Genomic DNA, 24,874 nt, shown 5'->3' on the forward strand with positions numbered 1-24,874 from the left:
TCCTCCTCTCCCTCTCTCCTGATATCTGGACAGCAATAATTTATCCTCCAGTTGATTAACAAGGTGCTTATAGAATAGGCAACAAAACATCAATACTTTGCTCTTCCTCTTTTTTATATCAAAAGCACAACTAGGACAGAATGCTGGGTAAAAGAAATTCTTCCTGGTGTTCCTGAGACACACTTATCTGCATGGAAAAATATTAAATACATGGCCCAAATTAGAACCTTGAGCATAAATAATTTTCTAATTTGCTAGGTAGGATGTTGCAAGTCACCAGCTCAAAGCAACAGGGCTTTAGATCAGCTTTCCATGGGTCTCTGCTGCCAGATGGTCGAGCTGTACCACCTGTGCAGGGGGTTGGAACTGGATGAGCTCTAAGGTTCCATCCAACCCAAACCATTCTGTGGTTCTGTGATTTAGCCCTTCAGCTGTACTGTCCTGTTGTCCTCCTTGTCACTTTGTGTCACCAGCCTGCCCTGCCTGCTTCTCAGGCACAGGCAAATGCCTTGCACTGCTCAGTGCTGGCAGAATCTGGTTTGGGGTTTTTTTTTCTCTTCTCTTTTGACCCTTTTGGCTGTTGAAAGCCCACGGTGAGGTGCAGAGCAGAACTGGAGAGGCCAAAGAAGTTCCTGCAGTGCTACAGAAACTGTAAAAATCCCTTGATAATAATCACAGAATGGTTTGGGTGGGAGGGGACCTTAAACTATTCCACCCTTTTTTCCATGGGCAGGGACATTTTCTACTATCCCAGGTTGCTCCAAGCCCCATCCAGCCTGGCCTTGGACACTTCCAGGGATCCAGGGGCAGCCATAGCTTCTCTGGGCACCCTGTGCCAGGGCCTCACCACCCTCACAGGGAACAATTTTTCCTTGTATCTCATCTGAACCTCCCCTGCCTCATCTCAAGACCATTCCCCCTTGTCCTGCCACTTGTGACTAAAATTCTGAAGCAAGTAAAACGTGCTGGTTGAAGCAGCAGAGGTTTCAAAGCTATGAAGACTCTGAAATATTTCATGACTAAATAGGGAAGGCCAAGAAATGCATGTGCACAAGGACAGGGATTCCTGCTCATCTCCTTTAGCCACACAGAATCCAAGCACAACACAACCACAGGAATCCAACTTCAGCCCTGGAGCCACTCACAGAACGGCTTCTGGGAGATGTTTTACTTAAGCTGATCCATCTCTGCCCATCCCAACAGGTCTAAAAGTGTTAAATTCATCTTTTTTCTTGGCGTCACTCACTGAGGAGCTGGGATTTCCCTCAGGAGACTCCTCCAGTGCCCCGCTGACATCACTGTGAGGAAGCCTGCTGAAGAGTAAGTCTGAGTCTTCCTTTTTCTAATTGAAGTTCTCACCCCCAGTCCCATTCCTGGCTTTTGCCTACTCTGATTACTGTCCCTTCCCTTCCTCTGCTCCTCCCTCCCCATGACCCCCAGGTATTTATAGGCAGAGAGGTCATCTTTTTTCTGCCTCTTTTCTGAGATGAACGTATCCAGTTCCTCCACTCTCTCCTTCTAGGACATGCCCTCTAACCCTGTCTCCCATTTTACTAAATCCTTTTGGACTCTCTCCAGGTTTTTGATGTCTTTTTTTTTTTTTTCTGTTCTGCTTCTCAGTCCCAAATACCTCATGCTAACCGTGGTCTCCAAAGCAGAACAGTGAAAAATCTGTGTTAATTTGTAACTCATTTTCCTCTTCTACAGGTTTTTTCTCCTTCCATGGCATTGCCAAAAAGGGAGCAGCAAATTAATTTATGTGCTAACCCTGCAACAAATTTAGTCACAGGTAAAAAAAAAACTCGCAACTTGCCTAAAAGTCACAATTGTGAAACTCCACAAACACCAGTATCATGCTTGGTATTTTGCAGAGAGAAAGTCGAGGTGCAGGGAATGGTATCAGTTCACCCATAACTTCAGGGAGCCCATGGCAGCGCCAGATTTTAATGGATTTTCAGCTATGTCCCTTAAGATTAGCCAACATGCTTTTCTGATAAGTGCTGGGAAATATAAATCAGTTGAGGAAGTTCTGCAAAATGTGTCAGAAGACAATTTCCTGATTAAAAAAAAAAAGTGAAAAAGCACCAGGGGTGGACAGTTCCATTTCTAATGCCTAACAAGGAAGAAATCACTGCAAGCCTGAGACTTTCGGGCTACTTGGATTGGGTGGCTGAAGGGAACTTACGCAGGTTTCCATCCAAGTTACACAAACTTGGAGGAAGCAGATTACTCATGGAATGGCCTGAGCCATGCATGTGAGATGGATGCAAAACACTCAGGTTTTTATGCATCTCCAACAGGGTTTGAGCAAATCAGAGCTGCTCCCCCCAGCCCCCAGAGTGAAATCAGTGCCAGAATCACGTTGTTCAGCATCCAAGTTGGGACCGTCTGCAACTCATTCCCAAATCCTCAGCTTCACTCAGGAGCATTTTCTCCAGTGATAAGGCTCCATCAGGAAACACAGCTGGATGGAGGAAGGAAATTCTGAGAAGCAAAAAAAATAGTGGGGGTTCCAGGAAGTTCAACCAGATAGGAACTAATGGAATTTGTTTTTCTGTCTCCCCAGCTCCCAGTGTTCCTAAGCAAGCGAGAAAATCACAGGGAAAAGTGGTGGCAAAAAACAAGTCTGGCAGATCTTAGCCTGCAAAACAGGTCCTCACTGCAGGTCTCCAGAGAGCATCATAATTACAATTCAATATTTTCGATCACTTGCTCTCCCTGGGAAAAACTGCAGACGTTTTCAATTTAGGTCCACTCTGAAGCCCAGCCATTGTTTTCTTCCCCACCTCGTTTTTTTGACTTGCCTTTTTTTTTTTTTGTTTTAAACAAAGGTCCCTGTGTAGTTTATTAAGGAGGTTTGAGTTGGACACATGATTTATCAAAAATACTTTTAAAAAAAGAATTGTTATGTTGAACATTCAGGAGAATTAAAGGTTGCAATTGCCTCCAATTAGTAACACATATCCCAGAACCATCAAAACAACAGCATTGTAGTTTTATTACTTCTAGAGAAACTCCTTTCAACCCTCAGGGGCAAACAGCATTTCCTTCCACATCCTTTGCAATTCCCCTCTTTTGCAATCTTTACAGTCCTCTGGCCAACTCCCTCTTCCTTTGATAAGGTAGATAATCCAAGTTTCAGCATTCCCCACTTACTGCTGCAGAGCTGGTGTGGAACCAGAGAAAGGATCCATTACCAGACCAATCCTTGGCCACTGAGACAGTTAAAAAGGGAGTCTGAGATCAGCCCCACAGCTCAGAGAGCTCAGATTCAGCACACACAGAGCATCTCCTGCCAAAGGCTACATGCACAGTCAAGATCATAGAATGACTGCTAATGACCACACTGGAAAAGAGTGGGCAGGACTGACTGGAACAGCAACACATCTGGTTTGTTGAGACCCTGTTCATCACTGCAGCAGTTCAGGGGTGACAGTTTTTTGACAAGATTTTCTTCAGAAGAGCCAGGATTATCTTGGTGGTCCAGAGACCTTCACTGAACATTGAGTTCTCTCACTAATTCACCTTGGAGCATAAGCACAGATGGAATTCCCTCTGTTTTGCTTTTTTCTTCTCTTTTCCTAACCTCTAAAGAAAGTTTGGTGTGACACCAGCCAACCAGCCAGACCTAGTGCAACAGTGGGGAGGTTAGATTGGATTTAGGCAAAGTTTCTTCATGGAAAGGGTTGTCTGGCACTGGAACAGGCTGCTCAGGGAAGTGGAGGAGTCACCATCCATGAAACCGTTCAAGAAACAGGTGGCTATAGCACCTGAAGACACAGCAAAGAGGTGAACAGGCTTGGAATTGAGGATTGTAAAGGTCTTTTCCAGCCTTCACAATTCCACGATTCTATGATCTCTTCTGCCTGCCCCTTAAGTGACCTCTTTTATTCACCCCCTGAAATTTTGTCGTGTGCTAAAAATGGAGGCTTTAGGGAAGGCTGATAATCAAAAGTCTGGACAAACTCCTGAAGAAGTTGCCATAGCTGACCCTGCTCTGAGCAGGTGACTCCTCTGGAGACCTCCAGGTCTCCTCCAGTCTCAGCAATTCTGTGATTCTATGAAAAGCAGTTCCTGCATCTTCCCATGAAGTTGCACCCAAGTTTTTCTGATCCCAGACTGAAACAAATAGAAATAAAGGAAAAACAATTAAGCTGAAAATCTCTGTCAAAAGATCAAGAGTGGAATGGTAGCTCTGTGGGGGTCATTCAGCGCACATCAAATGTGCGCTGAATGCTTCTCAAACTGCATCTCTGAGAACAGAGGAGGGAGATGGTACCTCAGAAAGAGCCTCAGAGGCAGGACTTCAAGCTATAAAATCATGGAATGGGTTGGGTTGGAAGGGACCTTGGAGATCATCCAGATCCACCCTCTGCCATGGGTGGGGACACCTTCCACCATCCCAGGTTGCTCCAAGCTCCATCCAAGCCGGCCTTGGACACTTCCAGGGATCCAGGGGCAGCCACAGCTTCTCTGAGCAACCTGTGCCAGGGCCTCCCCACCCTCCCAGGGAACAATTCCTTCTCAAATCCCATCTAACTCTGTCTTTTGTAAGTTTGAAGCCATTTCCTGTGTCCTGTCCCTCCAGGTCCTTGTAAATGGTCTCTCCATCTTTCCTGTAGCTCCTTTCAGGCACTGGAGGGCCACAATTAGCTCATCCCAAAGCTTCTCCTCTCCAGGCTGAACAATGCCAGTTCCCTCAGCCTTTCCCCACAGCAGAGCTGGTCCATCCCTCTGATCTTCCTGATCCTCCTCTGGACTTGCTCCAACAGCTCCAGGGGTTTCTGGGCTGAGTCATGTCCAGCTCCCACCCCCAGGACCCCCAAGTCCTTGTCCCAGGGCTGCTCCATCCCTTCATCCCCACACTGGATTGATCCCAGGGGTTGCCCTGATCCAGATGCAGCACCAGCACTTGGTCTTTTTAAATCCATGAGATTCCTGTGGCCACTGCTCCAGCTTTTCCAGGATCAACAGGGGTACTTCCATGTATCATCTCCATTGCACCCACAGCTGGCAACCTGCAATCAGATTCATGGACAGGAGCAGCTGTGGCTCCTGTGGAAGTATGGAAGTCCTTATCCTGTCACCAGGGAAAGCAGCCCAGGGTTGTAGGAGCTGAAATTTGAAGGGAACTGGAGCCTACCACAAACTGCAGGAAAACCCAGGGCTCTGCTGGGCACCAGAGCCCTTCCTACCTCACCTCCATGTAGGAACAACTCATTTCCAGGAGAATGGCAGCATCTTCCTGCTCCTGCAGGGAGCTCTGTGCCACAGCAGAGCTCAGGGATTTCAAACCAGAAGGCAAACAGAGAATTCCTGCAAAGCCTCACAGGGCACTTCTCTTTGTGCCACCTTAAGGACCAGGCTCCAGAAGATGAAGGAAAGGGATCATAAGAGTTCATGGGTGCAGTGCAATGAAACTGCTCAGAGCTGGAGGGCCTGAGCAATGCATTTCTGTTCTGTGCAAACTCCACAGATCTCTGATCCATGAAGAGAAGGAGAAGGGGGAGCTGGGGGAAGCAATTGTGCTGCCCCTGGCTTCCTCACCCTGTGGCTGCTCAGCAGCAGCCAGAAGACAACAATGCAGCTCCAAATTCTGTGCCCTCCTGCCTGGATTTGCATGAGGAAATTTGGGTGCTTAGGAGGGAACAGCCTGTCACTTTTCTGCCAGAATGTTGAACCATTTCAGGAAATCTGCACAGCAGCCGTCAGCCAACCACTGCATCTGTCAAGGGATTGGCAAAAACATGCACAAACTTAGACACCCTTCATAAAATCCATGTGATTTGCAGTGTTTATCCACAAAAGAGCAAATGATCTGCAGGAAAAAGTCCCAGAAGGAGCAACTTTCCAACTCTGAATTTCAAAAGATGTAGAACATAGAGAGAAAACAATACCAACTACTTGAGACAACTCATGAATGGGCAAAATCTGCTCCCTCAACCCCAGCAGTGCTGAGCTGCTTTAAATCCCAGTTTGTCCTGCTTCCCATTGACAGCAAGGGAGCCAAGGAGAAGATCCAGAGTGTATTTATGTGATCAGAACCAAGAGGGCTCCCTGGGACAAGTTTACTCACAGGATATGAGAGCCCCAACAGCTCTCACAGACAAGTTCCCAAATCCTTATTTCAGCTCCCAGCGACCTGCAGTGAAGCTCCACAACAACTTCCAAGAGCACAAGGAGTAAGGTGTCACATACAGGGTATTCCAGAAATTTCCACTCCATTTCAAGCCGCATCTTTCCCTTAAAACCAGAGATTTCCAAGAACTTGGAACCAACTGGGCAATTCCTGCAATATATTCATTTGTGCTTTTCCAGATGTTATTTTTTCCAAAGAATTTTTCTGGATATGTTGGCCATGTCACAGTTATTTTATCCACTGATTGATCTGTATTTTATCCACTGATTGGTCTGTATTCTTCAAGTGAAAATGCTAATGAACACATAAATAAAATAAAAACAGGTCCAAACCTGGATCTCATTACCCAAAGTCAGGGGAAAAGTCTTCTCATCAAATATTTATCACTGTTCAGGCCACCTCTGAATCTTCTGCAGCTGCTCAGTCTTTACCAATTTTTGTGAAAACAAGGGCAGTTTGTAGAGATTTCCCAGTTGCTACTGAATGTCCAATTTTATTTTGTATATTCATGGATCTTTCACAGACTCATTTAGGTGGGAAAAGACCTCTGAGAGCATCAAGTCCAACCTTTGACCTTTCAGGCCAAGCAAAATTCTTCTTTGTGATGTACATTTCCTACCAAAAAATTAAAATACTGGAGTTCCCTATCTTTAAAGAAGTTACATCATGATAATCCACAAAAGCAGGGATTAAATTTACTCTTATTTACTCAGAATTCAAGCACAGCACTTCAAGTAGAAAAAACAAATTGGCAGAAGACATTTGGACATTTTGTTATAAGGGATAATAAACAAGGAAATAAGAGAAAGAAGAAGATTCTTGTTTACCTGGGTCTTGGCACTCTTCTGCCTTCTCCCAAAAATGCAGGACAGGTCCTGTTCAGTGCGTGATGAGAGATCCTTACCTGGAAGGGGTAAAGAGAGGGAAAAACCCCAAAACCTTCACACCTGAGGATGCATTTTGGTAACAGTGTGACCCACAGACAGAGAGAAATTGCTCTCAGACATAAACAAAAATCAGGAAGTCCAGGTAGGATGGGGCGTGGAGTAACCTGGGATAGTAGAAGGTGTCCCTGCCATGGCAGGGGTGGAATTAGATGAACTGTAAGGTCCCTTCAAACTCAAACCATGCTGTGGTTCCATGCTAAGGCCACTAATGAAGGTACACAAGAGGAAATGTGTGTAGGCACTGGGATCTTTGGATTCTCATTTGGATTCCCCATTTCTGACAGAATTAGGGAGTTATAGCTCCTCCACAAAATGAAAAAAAATAAATCCATTTTTACTCAGTGGGGACTTTTCTCTGATTTCTGATGTTGCTCCTGAAAAGCAAAACTTCCACCTCTGCCAAACACTGGGTTATTCCAACTCAAACCATTTAAAGGGTGAAGCAAAGATTTCCAGGAGGGCCATTATTGCCATCTGATTGTTGTGTGGTGAGCTGGATATCAGACATGAAGCAAGGAGAGGGAAGCAGGAGAGTGTGATGTGATATTCAGAGATAGAGGCAAAGGTTTAGCCAATTCCACGGTGCAGAAGCTGTTGAGTTGTCCACTGACTGTCAGAAAATTCTTTTGGAAAAGGTCAGCAAAAGTTAAAAAAACAAAATTAACCCAAACAGATCAACTTGTTAAGACTCTGCTGGGGTCTCAATCACCTGAAAATCAGTGACCTCAAAATGAATCTTGTAATGGCCAAAAAAAACCCAAACAAAAAAAAGAAATTCCCCAAATCTTCTTTTTCCTGGGATCCTTACTTGTCCCTGGAGAGTAAAGAGACACATCAGCCTAGAGGATCAAGTGTTCCCCAGCTTCCTGCTGCCTCACTGCACTGCCTCAAAATGGCCTTGTCCAAGCAAGCTGGAAGAGACTGGGGTTGTTCTCAGCTTTCTCTTGGCCAAGGCTTGGAATGTGACACCTAAAACCCTCCTGCTCCCATTTTCAGGCTACACTTCCTTTCCGTGCCTCCCCCTGGACGTATCCCCCATTTTTCCTCTAACAGAAAACCACCTCAGCTGACAGCCCCAATCTCCTGCAGCATCACAGGGGAGCAGCTACTAGAAAAGCAGCTGATTTAATCTGAGCCTGGGGTGTATTTCCCAGATCCAGGGGTGGCTGTTCCTCCAGCTGAGAGGCTCCAAACCAGCCCCGGGAGCGGAAGCCGCGTTTGGTGCCGTCGCTGTTCCCTTCTCCCGCTTTTGTGTGAGCTTGTCTTGTTTAGTCTGAAAGGAAGCAGGACTGGATTCAACAACAAGGGCCATGACAACACAAGCCTTTCTCAAATAACTTTTCCTCTTTCCCTGAAAAAGGACAATTTCCCTGTGTCAGGCCACAGAGGGTACAAGCAAATGAGGGGCTGCCTTGTGGAAATGTGACCAAACAAATCAGGGATATTGTGAATATGAAAGCCTTGAGCTGTACTTTACATGCTCAAAAGACACTTCTTTTTTTTCCTCTATATTTAGTAAAAGGTTAAATCCAAATCAAAATAAATCCTCTTTGCTTCTTTGCTCAAACAGGCCATGGCCTCTGTACTTGCCAGCCCTGAACCAATTTAATTGTTTAATGTCATAAAGTGGAAGGCTCATGTTAACAGCTAGGACTTCAAGGTCGAATTATTTCACCAAAAATCCCAAACCCTGATATGAAAATCTGGCCTCCATTCAGGTATCAATTAGCTCTGTTTTAGCAGAGGCATTTGCTGTCAGAAAACATTACACAGAGCTTTCAGTTTAATAAATCAGCCATTAGTGGAAACTGATCCTATCCATGCCCTGAAATGGGCACACACCGTGTGAAAGGGGAACAGAGCAAAAGGGAAAGGACTGAACAACTGTCAAGGGCCAGAACCTGGGCTGACTGAAATAATTTCATCACTCTAAGAAAGAAATAAATTCCTAAACTCTACAAATTCTTGACAGTAGTTCTGGCTGCCCTAATTTATCCCATAAAGTACCTGGTCGATGTAAGAGGGCTTTCCTCTTCCTTCATGCAGGTTTAATCTGATCCCTGATCTCATCCACATGATCTCTGAGCAGGGGTTACTGGGGATTGCAGGGGTTAGTGCCACACAGATGCCCAAGTCACTCCCATCTCACCTTTGCCTTCTGCTCTCATCCCTGCCCACTTGGAATATTTGCTGCTCCTTTATTCAGTTCCTTCTCTAGGGAATTGTTTTATTCCCAACATCAGCAGCCTAAGGCCACCCAAAATTGCCCAAAAGAAAGAGGAACAGCAACATTAGAGCTTTAAGCAAGTAGCTGCAGGGGGTGTTTCTAAACCCAGATTTTATTTGCCAAATTTAGACTCCACAAGGCAACAGATCACCTTGAGCAGGGTTTGTTCTAATCTTGGCCAGGGCTTATGAAACAACAAAACTCCTCTCACCTTTGGCAAACTTCATATAATGGACACGTTTCTTGGAAGATTTGGATTTTTCTTCAAGGCTGAATGTCTTTTTCTGCTTTTTCACTGAGGACTCTAAAAAAAAAAAAACAACCCAAGCAAACAGGGTCCAGTCCTGTGAGAGGCAATTAAGCACCAAATTCAAACATCAGTGTAACTAACCTTCTCTCTAAAAATCCAGTCAACAACATATCATAAAGTATTACTGAAGAAAGCACTCTAAGTTTTATTAGAAATATGTCAATGCTCGATTTTTTTTTTGCTCCATCCCCTTTCTTTCCCATTTCCAATCCATTGTAATTTGAAAAGGCAGATACAGGTGCTCCAGGTCAAAGGCAAATCCATCTCTGTGGTAAGAAAATAATAATAGTGCTGTTTTTCATAGAGTATCTCCAGTGCCACAGTCTGAGAAAGATGCAAGAAAAACTAGGAAATAAAATACTGATTGAGCAGAAAGGAAAAGGGGGGAACTGCCCCCCCCAAACAGGATTTTCATTTCTAACCCTACACAAAATACCTTTATTTAGAAATAAGCTGATACATCTGTGTAAAGAAACTGAATGGTGACAAAGCTTTTCTGTCCCTAAGGCCAGGTACAACAAATTGCCACATCCCTATTATCTCATTTTCCAGGCTTCCAGAAGAGGGACTGCATCTAAACTGTCCTCTGGGAATGGTTTCTGGGGCTGGCTCAGTCCCAGAGTCACTCAGCAGTACTTTGGGAGACTGTGAGCAGGTTAAGGCCATGTGAAGGATTAAGTTCACTATTTAACAGCAGAGATCACGTTCCTCTGCTGTGGCAGGTTATTTTGGGGGTACAAATGTTCTTTTTGCAGCTACAGAACCTGTTAATTTACAAAATGTTGCCAGAAAGAGAGCACTAACCTATTGTACAGTTAATTACTGCCTTACTAGTCCTGAAAAGAGGCACCACCAGAGTCTCTGCTCTGTAACTCCACAGAAGGTTACTATGGTGAGGTGTTTTTTTTCCTGCCTGTGGGATGGGTAGGGAAATCAACCCATACCCTGAGGGCCAAGTTGAGTCACCTTTTTCACATGATCCCACCCTGGAAAGCTCTGCTGCCCTAGCTTTTCTGACACTGGAACTCCAGCACTTCCCTGTTTAAAAGGCAGTGCCACCTGATGAATCCCTGAGCTAAAACTGAAATCCCCAGCCTGCAGTGGGAGAGCTGAGGGCCAGCAGGCTGAAACCCACTCTCCCACTCCCACACTAATGGGAAGAGAAAGGACCAGCAAATCCAGTTTTTAACAAAAAACATCCTCAAAAAAAAAGGGTCTGTGGGGAAAGCAAGGATCACACCTAAAATATCCTGACAGCCATGCAGCACTTTGAGCCTGGTTTCCAATCTCCTGCTAGCAAAAGGAGCATTACACAGCAAAAGGTTTCCACAGAGCCTTCCTCCTCCACATTATTCCTACAGGGAAAGGGGCAGCAGCACCGCCTCGTGCCTGCAGGGAGGAATTTCACCACAGAACATGCTGGCACTTGCAGTGGGCAGGGAAATACATCCCTGTGTCTTCCAGGGACTGGAAAATCCTCTGACAAACTGAGCAAGCACTGCAAGAGTATTAATTTGCTTTTTAAAGGAATTTACTTGGGGCAATACAGCCACTAAAGTGGCATTTCTGCAGCAAATGTGATCGAGGCGGATGTGCCAAAGCACTGCAGGGTGCTGTTCCCACTTTTTATCCATGGGAAAGAGACAGTCACCATCACTGAGGATCCCAGCCAAAGAGCCAGGAATTATAGAATGGTTTGGGTGGGAAAAGACCATGGAGTCCCAATTCCCTTCCACTATCCCAGGTTGATCCAAGCCCTGTCCAGTCTGGTCTTGGACACTTCCAGGGATCCAGGGCAGCCACAGCTTCTCTGGGTGACCTGTGCCAGGGTCCTGCCACCAGTGGATGAATTTCTTCCTAATATTTAATCTAATCTCAACCTGCCCTCGCTCAGTGCCCAGCTAGGAAAAATAAAAAAGGAAAAGACAGCTAAAGCTACAGACACTGAGGGTATCGGAATGTTGGCATCAACCCCCACAGGGCCCTTCCTTTCCAGCCTCTAATTGCAATCCAGCTCTGGCAACTGCACCGGTTCTTTAAGAACAATGAAGTTTTTCAGCTGACTTTTAATGCAGTTTGAAACTGGAGGGGGGCCAATAATGTTACATTTGCTTCTGCAGCACAGCTGCAGGCAGAGTCTTTTCCTGGATGAGTTTTGCCAGCTTCAACAATTGCCAAAAAAACAAGTTTCAGAGCGATGCCTTTCTGTAAATCACCAAATGGGACTCTGACCTGGAATTTCCAAGGTGCACCCAAATTTGTTCTCAGTGATTGAAAGATTGTCCCACCTCCTAAAAGGACCAAAAGAACTGAGTGAAACAGGGAGAAATAAGAGTTCTCAAGGGTCACTTTGCATGAGGTGACCCAGGGAAGAGAGCAGAGCTTAAGGCCAAGCCTTGCTCCCTGAACCTGCCTCTGCTGACTCACTGTGGCCCTGGGCAAGTCATTTTGGCGCTCTGTTCATCTGCAGGTTTCCCACCAGTTACACCTTCCTGATCTTCCCAGGGCTCAAGTTGCAACTTGGGCAGGATTTAGTCCTCCAGGGAGACAGGAACTTGTGGAATTTCCCCATGAAATGCTCTCCTACCTCTCCAGGAGCTGAGTGACAGCACCGAGTCCTGGGTGGCCTCATGATTTCACAAGGACAGCTTGCACAGCAAGTTAAAGAAGGTGTTTTGAGGCATCAGGCTCAGAATTTTAATCCTATTACTCCAGGATTAGAAAACTTCCGTGCTAACTGGTTTTCCTCCTCTTCTTTCTACATTTTGTCTCCTAGAAAACTCAGTGCTCAAAGGTTAAGAATGAATGAATGAAGAGTTGCTAAATTCACTAATCTGGCAATTCTGCCCCAGCATCACAAGGACAAGCTGTGTCCAAACAGGAGCCCTTGGCTTAACAACACTCCAGAGAGGTGTTCAGATACAAAAACCAGAGTTTAAACTGCATTTAACTAAAGGAGAGATGATAAATCACTTGATAAACCAATTCTTTCTCTAAGTTCACACCCACCACAACTTCCTAACTTCATTTTCACAAAGCAAGGTCAGTTTGTAAGAAGCTTTTCAAAAACAGAAGACTTTAAAAATAGCCCTTTTGGGAAAGTTTCCCCACTTGTGTGCTCAACATCAGGACTACAAAAATCACTTGATGCCACACTCAATGCAGAGATGTAGAACTCTGAGGCAAAAGCTACAGAGCAGCTCTCCAAGGACAGGAAAAGGAGGCATTTAAGAAGCCACTGGAGCATGGAAGCCAAGTGCGACAGTTCATCAGCAAAAGGAAGGCAAAGCATTGCAGTGCTGAGTGATTGTTGTGAGCCTTCAGACAGCATCTGGGTGCCTTATAAAGAAGGAAATGTTCCTCTAGGTACAGCCCAGGGAAAGCATCCCAAGTATTGTGATCCTGGATGAAATAAACAGGTTAAACATTTCCTCAAGAAAAAGCCTTTCATTGAGTGCTGAGAGCAAAACTGATCCACTGAGATCCATAAATCCATGCTCATGCATGGCAACACATCCTTTGGCTCCCAGTGATTTAGGGGAAGGAGTTCTCAACCTTATCCAAAATATTATTTGCATCACAAACTGGGCCTCAGGAACTTTTTTAAGACACAAAATGGAAACTCTGCTGAGCTTCCAGCATCTGAGTGAGCCAAGCATGAACCTACCTGTTTCACCCTGTCCATGGCAGTTATTCAGCTCAGCCAGAAGCTGGTTGAAGTCATCCTGATGAGCAATCCAGTTGTCCTGTAAATATCACCCACATGAATACAAGGCAGAAATCTTCAGAACTAACACAAGTTTTACAAAACAGATATTAAAACTCTCAGAAGTAAATGAATTGGATTATATATCCAAGTAAATTAATTGGATATATCCAATCCTTGTTGGTGGAAGGGACCCCACAGGTGGTAACACCAACCACAGCTCCTACAGTCACCCCATAGTGAAATGAAATTAAAAGGGTTGTCTTGGAAATGCTAAACAATCCTGTTTGGTACATGCTACCACCAGCTGTGACTACAGATTTCACTGATATTCCATTCAAATAATTGTGCTTTTGCTGAAATGGAATCCATTCCCTGTCCTGGGTCCAGTGCTCACCTCGTGATTGATGGTAGCTCCTAATCCCAGCACGTCGTTTTTCACCTTAACCCTGATGTGTTCTGGATTTCCTTGCTCCTGAGCCCCAAGACCCTAAGGAGGATTTGAGGGTAAAAATGTAAGGATTTCACAGCAGCAATTAGAGCTTTTGGACTGTGAGACAGTTCACAAGGAAATACAGCAAAAAAATAACAACTTCCTGTTAATTTGCCTGCTTGTAGCTGAATTAATTCACAGGCATTACCACACAACACACAAAGTTTTTTTAAATTTACTACTTAAGCCTCCAGCAAAGCATTATAAACACTAAAATAGCAACAACATTAAGTAGTTGGGTGATTAATCAGGAAGCCACCTGACATTCCTAAGCAAGCCCAAATTGTTTACAGCTTTCAAACAAGACTCTACATAAGAAGAACGTGCCTCACCCCAAAAATGTCTCTGCCACTGGGAAGGGTAATGGGAATGAGGCAGATCCACACAGAACACACAATCCAAACCAAATTTATATGGAAGGAGAGTAGGGAAGGGCAGGGGAGAAGCAGACTGGAGCCAGCAGGGCATTCACAACTCCTTCATCCATAAGTGGATGAAAATATTGCAGCAAACAACTTTGGGGTTGTTTAATATTCAGCAATATTCAGGTCCAGGGTTATCTTTCTCAACTGTATGGTCAAGGCTAAAAAATTTAAAGGCAAAGCTTTGGGTTTAAAACTTTGTTCCTGGTATTGACCTGCTTTTTGCCTCATCTGTCATAAATCAACAGACAAATGTGTTGGAATTAATGAACATTTTTATGGTGCTGCAGTGGAGAGAAGCCCTGCAGACACATCCTGGGATATGGAAGATTTGAAGGGATGAAGCCCATTTAGAAAAGGCTGTTGCTGTTACAAACAAGGAGTTTATTTGGTCAATGGAGTGGAAAATTTGCCTTGAAACTTCTGCTGACCAAAAAGTATGGAAGCAAGCAGGACATTTGGCTACACATTTTTCCCTGACCCAATTCCAGTACAACCACTTACAGGATTGGTGTTAAGCAGACTAATTTCACTGCCCAGATGGGCTTTTGCCCCTTAATTTGATCAAAGGAAAATTCTATTTGTCCAAGCTGGTATTGGAATGTAGACATAAATCCTTCTTGTACAACTGTTGGCCAAGAAGATCCAGTATATCTTGAGTGAGAAATGTTGGGAGACAACTGAGGCAACATTTAAATCCAAAAATAGGCTTTAAGGCATTTACAGAATTGAGAATGATCCTAATTTAAGGAAACTCTGGAAAAGGAAATCTAGAAGAATAACTAAAGGTAGTGGATGTTTTGTGGGGATTCTTGTCACTAAACACCCTGACGTACAGCCCCAAATCTCAGCTTTGCTGTGGCACCTCTGTGGAATTAAACCTACAGTTTGCAGGTGTCTGTGCTGACCTGCAGGTTTTTATCAGTCCTGGTTGGAGCTGGGAAGGGACACAGCTCACAGCATGTTGGGGGTTCAAGGAACAGATCAGAAAAAAATCTTAAAACCAGGTGAAAGACTAAAGCAGGTCCTAGAGTTGCTTTAAAGATTATCAAAAGCAGGGAGAGAATTGAGGGTTTAAAGGCAGCTTAAGACCTTTAACCTGATTAAATGTCCCAACTCCTGCTCTCACTTGGGAATTTAGATTGCCAAAAAATGGAGAGAAACTGGAAAGCAGGAGAGGCACAAACAAGACTTTGTAACAAAGTGTAGAAACCTATCACTGCTCAAATTCCCTGTGCACTTAAGAGAATAAATCAAAACTGCCCCCTGGCAGTTTTAGACCCTTCAGCTACACTTTTCTCCTTTAGATCCTACCTTTCCTTTGGACCAGCCCATCTTTTCCAGCATCTTCTGGCCAAATTTGGAGTCATCGTTGCTCCAAGCGCTGTTCCGTGGATCCACAGACCACTTCTGCTTTCTCCGGGCTGCAGCAAGAAGGGAAAATTCAAACAGGCTCTACCGGCATTCCCAGAGAGTTCTTGGTATTAAATCAGTCCAACCAAAGCTCTTCATTGCAAAATATTACTCCAGACCTCATGCCCCCCAAATATATTATTTTGGGGGGTAATTTTACTAAATGAAAAAACTCAACAACAACAATAAAAGCCCAGTGAAAATATTAATTATTAATGGTAAGATGCCAAAGTGGGATTGCTGCAGAAGTTGCTGTCCCTCAGGATGGGCTGCAGTGCAGGGGAGGCTTTAAGGATTACCATTTAGGTGTGAATTCCATATTTATTCCAATTTTGTTTTACATCTGGCTTCAGCATGGAGTCTACAAAGGAGGAGATTATGATGCTGCTTTCCCAGTTCTGGACAAAATCAATTCTCCAGGCTTCCCTTTAACCAGAACCCAGAAATTGTAATATGAGGCTTCCTAACAAAACCCAAGTGAAAAAGCCAATGTAAGTGATCAGAGAAAGGGAACAACAGAACAGAAACCCATGGGATTTCAGCTTTTGGATTTCTCAAAAAATGGTTTATGGGGAAACTGAAAAGCTGCCAGAAATTATTGCAGGAGTTAAGTGATTCAAGGAAGAACCAAGGCTCCTTTGTCCTGTGTGGATTCCTAAAGAAATTACAGATTCCCAGACCCACATGTTGCCTTTCCCACCAGGAACAGCTTCCTTGAAATCAAGGAAGAGCAGCCAGCCCAGTTAACCAGTCACTTGAAGTGTGCACCTAAGCCCAGGCAGGAAGAGAACCTAAATAAACAAGACAAACAAAGAATGGGAGACAGGAAGATCACAAACTTCATTAAACACCATGGGAAATGCTGGATCAAAAATGACTGGTTAACCCAAGGCCACACCAGGCAGGGAGAAGCCAAATCCAATGAGGTGTTTACAATGCAATCAGGAAGTCATCGTTCCCTAAAAGACAAGATTTGGGATTTGGGCCAGAGGGACTGAGTATTACAGGGATGTTTGACTCATTTTTTGCCCAGTTTTGTTTCATTTTTAAGGAATTAAGACTGTCAGAATTCAAGGTGGGGGCTTTTTTTATCCCACTTCCGAAACTTTGAAGCTCCAAACAGTCCCTAAAGTTTTTAACTGGGTTAAAGGCCCGAGGGCTGTGAGGAGAATCCAACCTTTGCCTGGTTCACTTCTCTACAGGAAACAACTTATTAACCTCAGGGGCTATGGCTGCCCCTGGATCCCTGCAAGTGTCCAAGACCAGGCTGGATGGGTTTGGAGCAGCCTGGGATAGTGAAAGGTGTCCCTGCCCATGGCAGGGGGTGGAATGGGATGGGCTTTAAGGTCCCTTCCATCCCAAACCATCCTGGGATTCTGTGATTATTCCCACCAGGAAACCTTGAGAGCAGCAGCTCCTCTATGCCCTGCCCGTGGTGTCAAGACAAGATGGGGAACCAGCACTGTGGTCTGTGATTTTAAACTTCCAAATAAACTGGGATTCCCTGCTGCCCCATGGAGAACCACAGGGCTCAGCCTGGAGAAGAGGAGGCTCAGGAGGGATCTTCTGGCTCTGCACAACTCCCTGACAGGAGGGGACAGCCAGGGGGGATCAGGCTCTGCTCCCAGGGAAAAGGGACAGGAGGAGAGGAAATGGCCTCAAGTTATGGCAGGGGAGGTTTACATTGAACATGAGGGAAAAAAATTCTTCATTAAAAAGGTGATCAGACATTGGAACAGCTCCCCAGGGCAGTGGTGGAATCCCCATCCTTGGAGGGACTTCAAAGCCCTGTGGATGTGGCACTTGGGGACATGGCTCAGTGGTGCCCTTGGCAGTGCTGGGGGATGCTTGGACTTGGTGATCTTGGAGATCTTTTCCAACCTTGGTGATTCTGGTTCAAGGGTTCAAGCAGATCTTACACTCCCCAGCTGAGCAGCTGCCCTTCTTTTCAATCACAGCTTCAAAAGTGAATTTCTCTGGTTTTTCCTGAGTATCCCTCCCTGTGGAGAAGCCCCTGAGATGTTTTGCTCCCAGGAAATTGTTGGTAACAAAGCACAAGGGCATCAAACCCAAGTATTTCCTGAAATTAAGAGACATTTACTTTCCCAGCACTTTTCATCTAAGCATTGCAACCTTCAAAGCTACACTGTGGGATTAATCCTCATATTTCTGCCAGGTTAACATACTCACATTTTTAAATGGGGTGAAAAAACCCCAAACAAACTTGCTTTCATCTTTAGAGAAGTATTTAAGAAAGTATTCAAGAAAGCCAGGAACAGCTCCATGCTATCTACAGAAAACATAAAATCATCTCTCCTTTTCAAAGAAATAACAAAACCCACAAATTAGTCAATAATTTATCAGAAATGTAATTTTTTTGACTGATGTCTTTAGAGTGGGAGAGAAAACCAGGTACGAGATTCAGCTCCTTATTTAACACCAATTTTCTGGGCTGCTTCAAAAATGATGCCACAGACAGCGATGGAACTCTGGGAGAGCAGCACCACCCAGTGGAGAAAATCCTCATTTCTTTAGGGAATCACAGAATCTCCGAGGTTGGAGATCCAAGTCCAAGATCACCGGGTCCAACCAGCCCCCAGCACTGCCAAGGCCACCACCGAGCCATGTCCCCAAGTGCCACATCCACACGGACTTTAAATCCCTCCAGAGATGGGGAATCCTCCACTGCCCTGGGCAGCTCTGCCAGGGCTGGACAACTCAACTCCTTCACTCACATATTCTATGATCTGGAAAAGATCCATTACTAATCCCTTTTCCATGATGAATTCTATGCCTGGAGCACATTTTTAATTATAATTTCTGAAATTTCCCATCCAAACCCCTGCTGTGTGCCCAGAGATGGTCTGGGGGACATAGGAAGGACAAAGCTCTGGAGCCAGGCTGGGAGAGCTGGGGGTGTTCACCTGGAAAGGGATGGATCCAGGGAGACCTCAGAGCCTCTTCCAGAGCCTAAAGGGGCTCCAGGAGAGCTGGAGAGGGACTGGGGACAAGGGATGGAGGGATAGGACATAGGGAATGGCTTCCCACTGCCAGAGGGCAGGGATAGATGGGATATTGGGAAGGAATTCTTCCCTGTGAGGGTGGGGAGGCCCTGGCACAGGGTGCCCAGAGAAGCTGTGGCTGCCCCTGGATCCCTGGAAGTGTCCAAGGCCAGGCTGGACAGGGCTTGGAGCAGCCTGGGATAGTGGAAGGTGTCCCTGCCCATGGCAGGGGTTGGGACTGGATGACCTCCAAGGTACCTTCCACTCCAAATGAGTCCATTATTGGTACGTCCAATTAAAATAATTAACAAATTCTGAAAAAATGAGCCCAAAGTTTGCACCAAAAATACCTAAAAAATTCCATGTGCAAATGCAGATTTCTTTCCCTAAAATCAGATCTTTATTTCCCACTGTACCCCATATTTGTTATTTGCATTGTCCATATTTCCTGCAGCCCAGCAAAGAAATTCACTAGACCCTGAGATCTTGGTCAAGGGTGACTTGTCAGAAACGGGGAGCCCAACTTCTCAATCCCCTCAGAGGCAAAACTGAAGCTCTTTGTTTCCAATATCAGGGAAATTTCAACAAAATTCACAGAATTATGGAATATCCTGAACTGAAAGGACCCACAAGGATCATCCTGTCCAACTCCTGGCCCTGCACAGACACTTCAATAATCCCCCCTGTGCATCCCTGAGAGCATCGTCCAAATTCTCCTGGAGCTCTGGCAACCTTGGGAATGTCACCATTCCCTGGGGAGCTGTTCCAGTGCCCCAGCACCCTCTGGGGAAAAACCTTTCCCTGATCTCCAACCCAAACCTGACACAGCCCCAGCCATTCCTGGCTCCTGTCCCTGTCACAGGGAACAGAAATTGGAGCTGTCCCTCAGGAGAAGCTGCAGCCCTGGTGAGCTCTGACTGTGGAAAATGCAGGCTCAGAGACAGAGATGGACACAGAGTTTGATTTAAGGCCTTGGAGAAGGCCTGAAGCTTTAGAATAGTGAAACAGACACAAAATAAGAATAAAGACTTGCAGTTTAAGGAGAAATACTAAGCAAGTAGATATAGAGCTCATATAAGTGAACAAATATGCTAAGCAAGATAGCAGAAAATTCAAATTTAACAACAGAACTTGTTATAGAGTTGATAAAAAGTAGAAGAAACAGCAATAAGTTTCTGTAGTTATATGATAGAAATTATACATAGATATTTATGATATCTATAATGACAGATACGATATTTATTTTTTTCTATGGGTAGAAAAAGATAAATTGGGGTAAATCATGTAAAATGCAGTGATTAGCAATTGGTTATGAAGATGCTAGTGAACTTTGTGGAAGCAGCTGACTGGATAAGAAATCAGAAATGTGGATAATAAATGCCTTATAAAAAGCATTATAAAAGGCATTGTAACTAGAATTACAATGGTTTCTGATGTGATGGCTTTGGATGTAACAACCTCACAGTCTCACCCTTCCATGACTGATTTTACAACAAATCACCTTTTAAACTCTTCAGTCAACCCCACCTTTCTGCATCCCATCATCTGACCTTGGTCCCCTCCTGAGCTAACCCAGTGCCCTTGGTCACTGCTCATTTGGTCCCTCCAGACCCTTCCCCACCTCCAAACCCTCCTCTGGAGGCTCCCTAAAAGCTGGAGATTGGCACAGGTTGAGCTCAGCCCCAGCTCTGCCCCAGAAATTACCCAAGCACTGAACCCAGCACCCACACCTGGTCTTGACACATCTCCTGGATGTCCCCAGCACCAACACCCAGCCCTACCATGTCCCCTCAGTGTGCCCAGCACCAACACCTGGCTCTGCTGCATCCCCTGGGCGTCCCCAGCACCCAACACACAGTTCTGCCACCTCCCCTCAGTGTTCCCAGCACCAACACCTGGCTCTGCTGCATCCCCTGGGCGTCCCCAGCACCCAACACACAGCTCTGCCATGTCCCCTCAGTGTCCCCAGCACCAACACCCAGCCCTACCATGTCCCCTCACAGTTCCCAGCACCAACACCCGGCCATACCACATCCCCTGGGTGTCCCCAGCACCAACACCCAGCCCCACCATGTCCCCTCAGTGTCCCCAGCACCCACACCCGGCCCTACCACATCCCCTGGGTGTCCCCAGCACCCACACCCCCGGGCTGGAGGTGTTTCCCCTCAAACACACGTCAGAAATGGCCCCGAGCCCCTGGCAGGACGAGCTGTCCCTAAAGGTGTGCAAGGGACATTCCTGCTACTCCTGCCCTGCCTGGGACACACAGACCCCACAAAGGGCCCCCCTGCCCACCCTTATCCTGCACCCACGTCCCCCTGGAACCCTTCCCGGCCCTCCCAGCCTCCAGGTCTCACCTTTTCCTTATTCCTGGGACCCTCTGGATGCCCCTTCCTGCCCTTCCCAGCCCCCAGCCCCTCCATTTCTCACCCCCAGGGACCCTTGGAGTCCCTGCTCTGCCTCAGCCCCCCTCAGGCCTCCCAGCCCCCCTTTTTCTTGGCCCTAGGATCCCCCACACTCCCATCCTGCCTTTCCCAGACCCCAATCCCCTCGTTCTCCAACATCGGGGACCTCCTGAGCCCCTTCTGCTACCCCGGCCTGGGTCTGTGAGCTCCCAGACCCCCCCGTTTTCCCACACTGGATCCCTCCGGACCCCATTCCTCCCTTTCCCACCCCCAGCTCCCCAATTTTTCAACACCGAGAGCCCCTGAACCCTTTTCCCGGCCATCCCGGCGTCTCCCCACTCCCCGACCCCCTTCCCCTGACACAGAGAACCCCATTTCCTGGACAGAGGGACCCCTCATCCCACCTCTCCCAGTCCCTGCGCTCCCCTTGCCTTAACTCTGGAACCCCCCGACCCCCCTCATCCGGCCCTGGGACCCCCCCGCACCCATCGGGAGGGGCAGCGCGGCCCGGACCCCTCAGGCAGGGCTGTGGGGAGGGTGCGAGGCCGCTCCCGGGGCACCGCCTCGTCCCCATTCCCGCGGCATTCCCGCCGGGATCGGCACTCACGCTCCGCCAGCATCGCCATCTTGGGGGCCTTCCTACGTGCAGGGGGACTTTCGTGATCTCCGGCGCATGAAAAGGGCGGCGTGAGTAGCGCCTGATTAAAAAAAGTTTTAAAACAGGCGAGCATGGCGGCCACCAAAGTGAAAACTGAAAAAAAAAGACAATAAAGTTTGCAAATTTGCTAGAGTTCTAATTGTGAAAAATGCGTATTATATGACTGGATTTTCGCAAATATTAAAATGAATATTATATGCGTTATGTTAGCAAGTTATGCTGTATGAGTAGTGTGTTAAATATAGTTTTAGGTTATAAAAAAATGTTAAAATAGAAACTATGCTAGGTAAGATATTTTTTTAAAGAAAGGACTAGCACCAAGATAGCAGCCACAAGGCACTTAAATCTTTCAGAGAAAGAGAATTTATTTCCCCATTATCAGAGGAAATTAAATTCTTCCTGCCTTGCTCAGCCACGAAGACGCCGTCAGGATTCAGAGGAAGAAGCTGACACTGACCAGACAGAATCCTGTGTTTGAATGGAATTTATGCATCATGTATGAGATGTATGAATATGCAACAGGTTATTGTAATCCTCTGTTAACGTGTGTCCTTTTTCAGGCTTATTTTGCCCAGAAAAATGTACCTGGACTGTCTGTAACTGTTTGTTTCTATTGTCTCATATTGTCCTAACCCAAATTGTCCAAAAATTTTATTACTCTAATTATATTGCTATTTTTAGAACCATTTTATTGCTATTAAACTTTTAAAATTTTAAAAACAAGTGGTTGGCGTTGTTCACAAGGGAGATGCTCCAGTCCCTCCACCATCCTTGTTGCTGGGCCTGCTCCAGGAGCTCCGTGTCCCTTCTGCCCTCAGGAGATGTGAAAAACGCCAATCACTTGTTTTTTTAAAATTTTAAAAGTTTAATAGTAATAAAATTGTTATAAAAATAGTAATGCAATTAGAGTAAAAATAATCTGGACAATTTGAATCAGGAAAATATGAGACAATAGAAACAAAGAGTTACGGACAGTCCGGGTACCAACACACGCCCAAAGAAGGACACACATTAACAGAGGATTAACCCTTAGAAACAATAACCTGTTGCATATTCATACACCTCATACATGATGCATAAATTCCATTCAAATACAGGATTCTGTCTGGTCGGTGTCAGCTTCTTCCTCTGAATCCCAACAGTGTCTTTGAGGTGGGAAGAAGTTCATTTCTTCTGATAAGAGAGCAATAAATTCCCTTTCTCTGAAAGATTTCGGTGTCCTGTGGCTGCTATCTTGGTGCGACTCCTTTCTTTAAAATAAAGTATCCTACATAGCATAGTTTCTATTTTAACTTTTTTTTATAACCTAAAACTATATTTAACACACTACTTAAGAAAATCAGTACAGCATCACTTTCTAACACAACACATATAATATTAGTTTTAATATTTGCAAAAAGCCAATCATAAAAGACGCATTTTTCACAGGAGCCCAGAGCTGGACACAGCTCCCCAGATGTGCCTCGCAGGGCTGAGCAGAGGGGCAGGATCACTCCCTGACCTGCTGGAAATGCTCTTCCTGGAGCACCCCTGGATCACTTTGACCTTCTTGGCCCCCAGGGCACTGCTGGTCAAGGACACCTCCCACTATCCCAGCTTGCTCCAACCTGGCCTTGGACACTTCCAGGGATCCAGGGACAGCCACAGCTTCTCTGGGCAGCCTGTGCCAGATCCTCACCACCCTGACAGGCAGGAATTCCCTCCCAAAATCCCATCCATCCCTGCCCTCTGGCAGTGTGCAGCCATTCCCTGTGTCCTGTCCCTCCATCCCTTGTCCCCAGTCCCTTTCCAGTTCTCCTTCAGGTACTGGGAGGCCACAATTAGGTCACCCCAAAGCTTCTCTTCTCCAGGTTGAACAAGCCAAATTCAGCCTTTCCTCACAGAGAGGATCAGGACAGATTTCCCACTGCTCTTTCTCCATCCACACTCCCATCTGGATGGCGGCTGGGTTGCAGCTCCCCAGCTCAGCTTTTCCCACTGCTTTGCCTCTGTGCCTTTGGATTTATGTTACATTCCCTGTTTGCTTTGGGAACACTGTGCAAGACAGTTTTTACAAGTTTTTTTGTCCTTTTTTTGTAGACAAAGAAAACAAATATCTGTGTCTGTTCCTCTCTAAGACCCCTTCTGTCTGTCAGCAAGGTTACATTGGTACAGTGGGGCTTGATCCTGGCAAATGTCTAAATTTATAATTAGCTTGGTGATTTGTTTTTAATAATTCTTATTCAGGTCCTATTAAACTGGCTGCTCTGGCTGTCCCACTTCCTCCTCTAAACAAGGGTATTGAACTGGTCCTTTTATACTTTTCTGAGGCCATATCCCACTGCCAGGAATTCTCACAGGGTTTGTTCTCCCCAGACCTTATTGCCAGTTCTCTGCACTTTCAGGTCACATTCATCAGGCTCGACTGATGTGAAAACAAATAAATACTGCCCAGACCTTCACTTTGTGGCAGAGAGATATTTTCCTGTTCAAAAGTTTCACTTAACGCTTTTCTCCAGGAGGAAATCCTTGGAGATCAGAATCAACCCTAAGGAGCCTTCTTTCTGTCTTCCTGGAGTCACACAGGATCATAGGATCAAGGAATTATTAAGGTTGGAAAGGGCTTCTAAGGTCACTGAGTCCAACCTGTGACTGATCCCCACTTTGTCACCAGCCCAGAGCGCTGAGTGACACATCCAGCCCTTCCTTGGACACCTCTGGGGATGGGGACTCCAAACCTCCCTGGGCAGCCCCTTCCAATGCCTGACCACCCTTTCCATGAAGAATTTCCTCCTGATGTACAACCTGAACTGAAATAGGAGTCTCTCTGAGTTAGGTTTTATAAGCTTTTGGAGATTTATTTAGCATTTAAGATAGTTTAGCTGCTTTGGAAGGCATAAAATTAGTAGGATGGCTTTTGTGGTAGTGTTGGAAACAAAAAGGTTTTAATAAAAGGCAAAATAACAATCTCTTTACAGAGAAAAACCGATTTAGGTGCAAGAGGCCCTCTTGCCCCTAGTAAAACACCTCACAAAAGTGATTAATTTCTTTGTTCTCTTCTTATTTTCTAGTAAATTGCCCAGGCGAGACTTTTTGGTTTTTGTCCAACTAGGTATCCTTAAGGTTGAGGTGAAGTCCCTAAGGTCCCATGAGGTGTCTTTTCACCTCATTGA

At 45.7% G+C, this 24,874-nt stretch overlaps 1 protein-coding gene across 1 annotated transcript in view; it reads right to left on the bottom strand.

Annotated features, from left to right (window-relative positions):
• Window positions 1-21,729, bottom strand: part of PINX1 (PIN2 (TERF1) interacting telomerase inhibitor 1) — a 61,613-nt gene extending 39,884 nt beyond the window's left edge. Inside the window, exons 1-6 of the mRNA XM_084203274.1 lie at window positions 21,672-21,729; window positions 15,559-15,668; window positions 13,727-13,819; window positions 13,291-13,369; window positions 9,525-9,617; window positions 6,967-7,043 (exon numbers count right to left, since the gene is read on the bottom strand). Of these exons, the coding sequence (XP_084059400.1) occupies window positions 6,967-7,043; window positions 9,525-9,617; window positions 13,291-13,369; window positions 13,727-13,819; window positions 15,559-15,668; window positions 21,672-21,690 (471 nt within the window). The 5' untranslated portion in view covers window positions 21,691-21,729. The remainder of the gene's footprint in view (window positions 1-6,966; window positions 7,044-9,524; window positions 9,618-13,290; window positions 13,370-13,726; window positions 13,820-15,558; window positions 15,669-21,671) is intronic.
• Between the last annotated feature and the right edge of the window lie 3,145 nt (window positions 21,730-24,874).

The sequence above is a fragment of the Fringilla coelebs genome (genome assembly GCF_963513975.1).
Source record: "Fringilla coelebs genome assembly, chromosome: 3".
Lineage (NCBI taxonomy): Eukaryota > Metazoa > Chordata > Aves > Passeriformes > Fringillidae > Fringilla > Fringilla coelebs.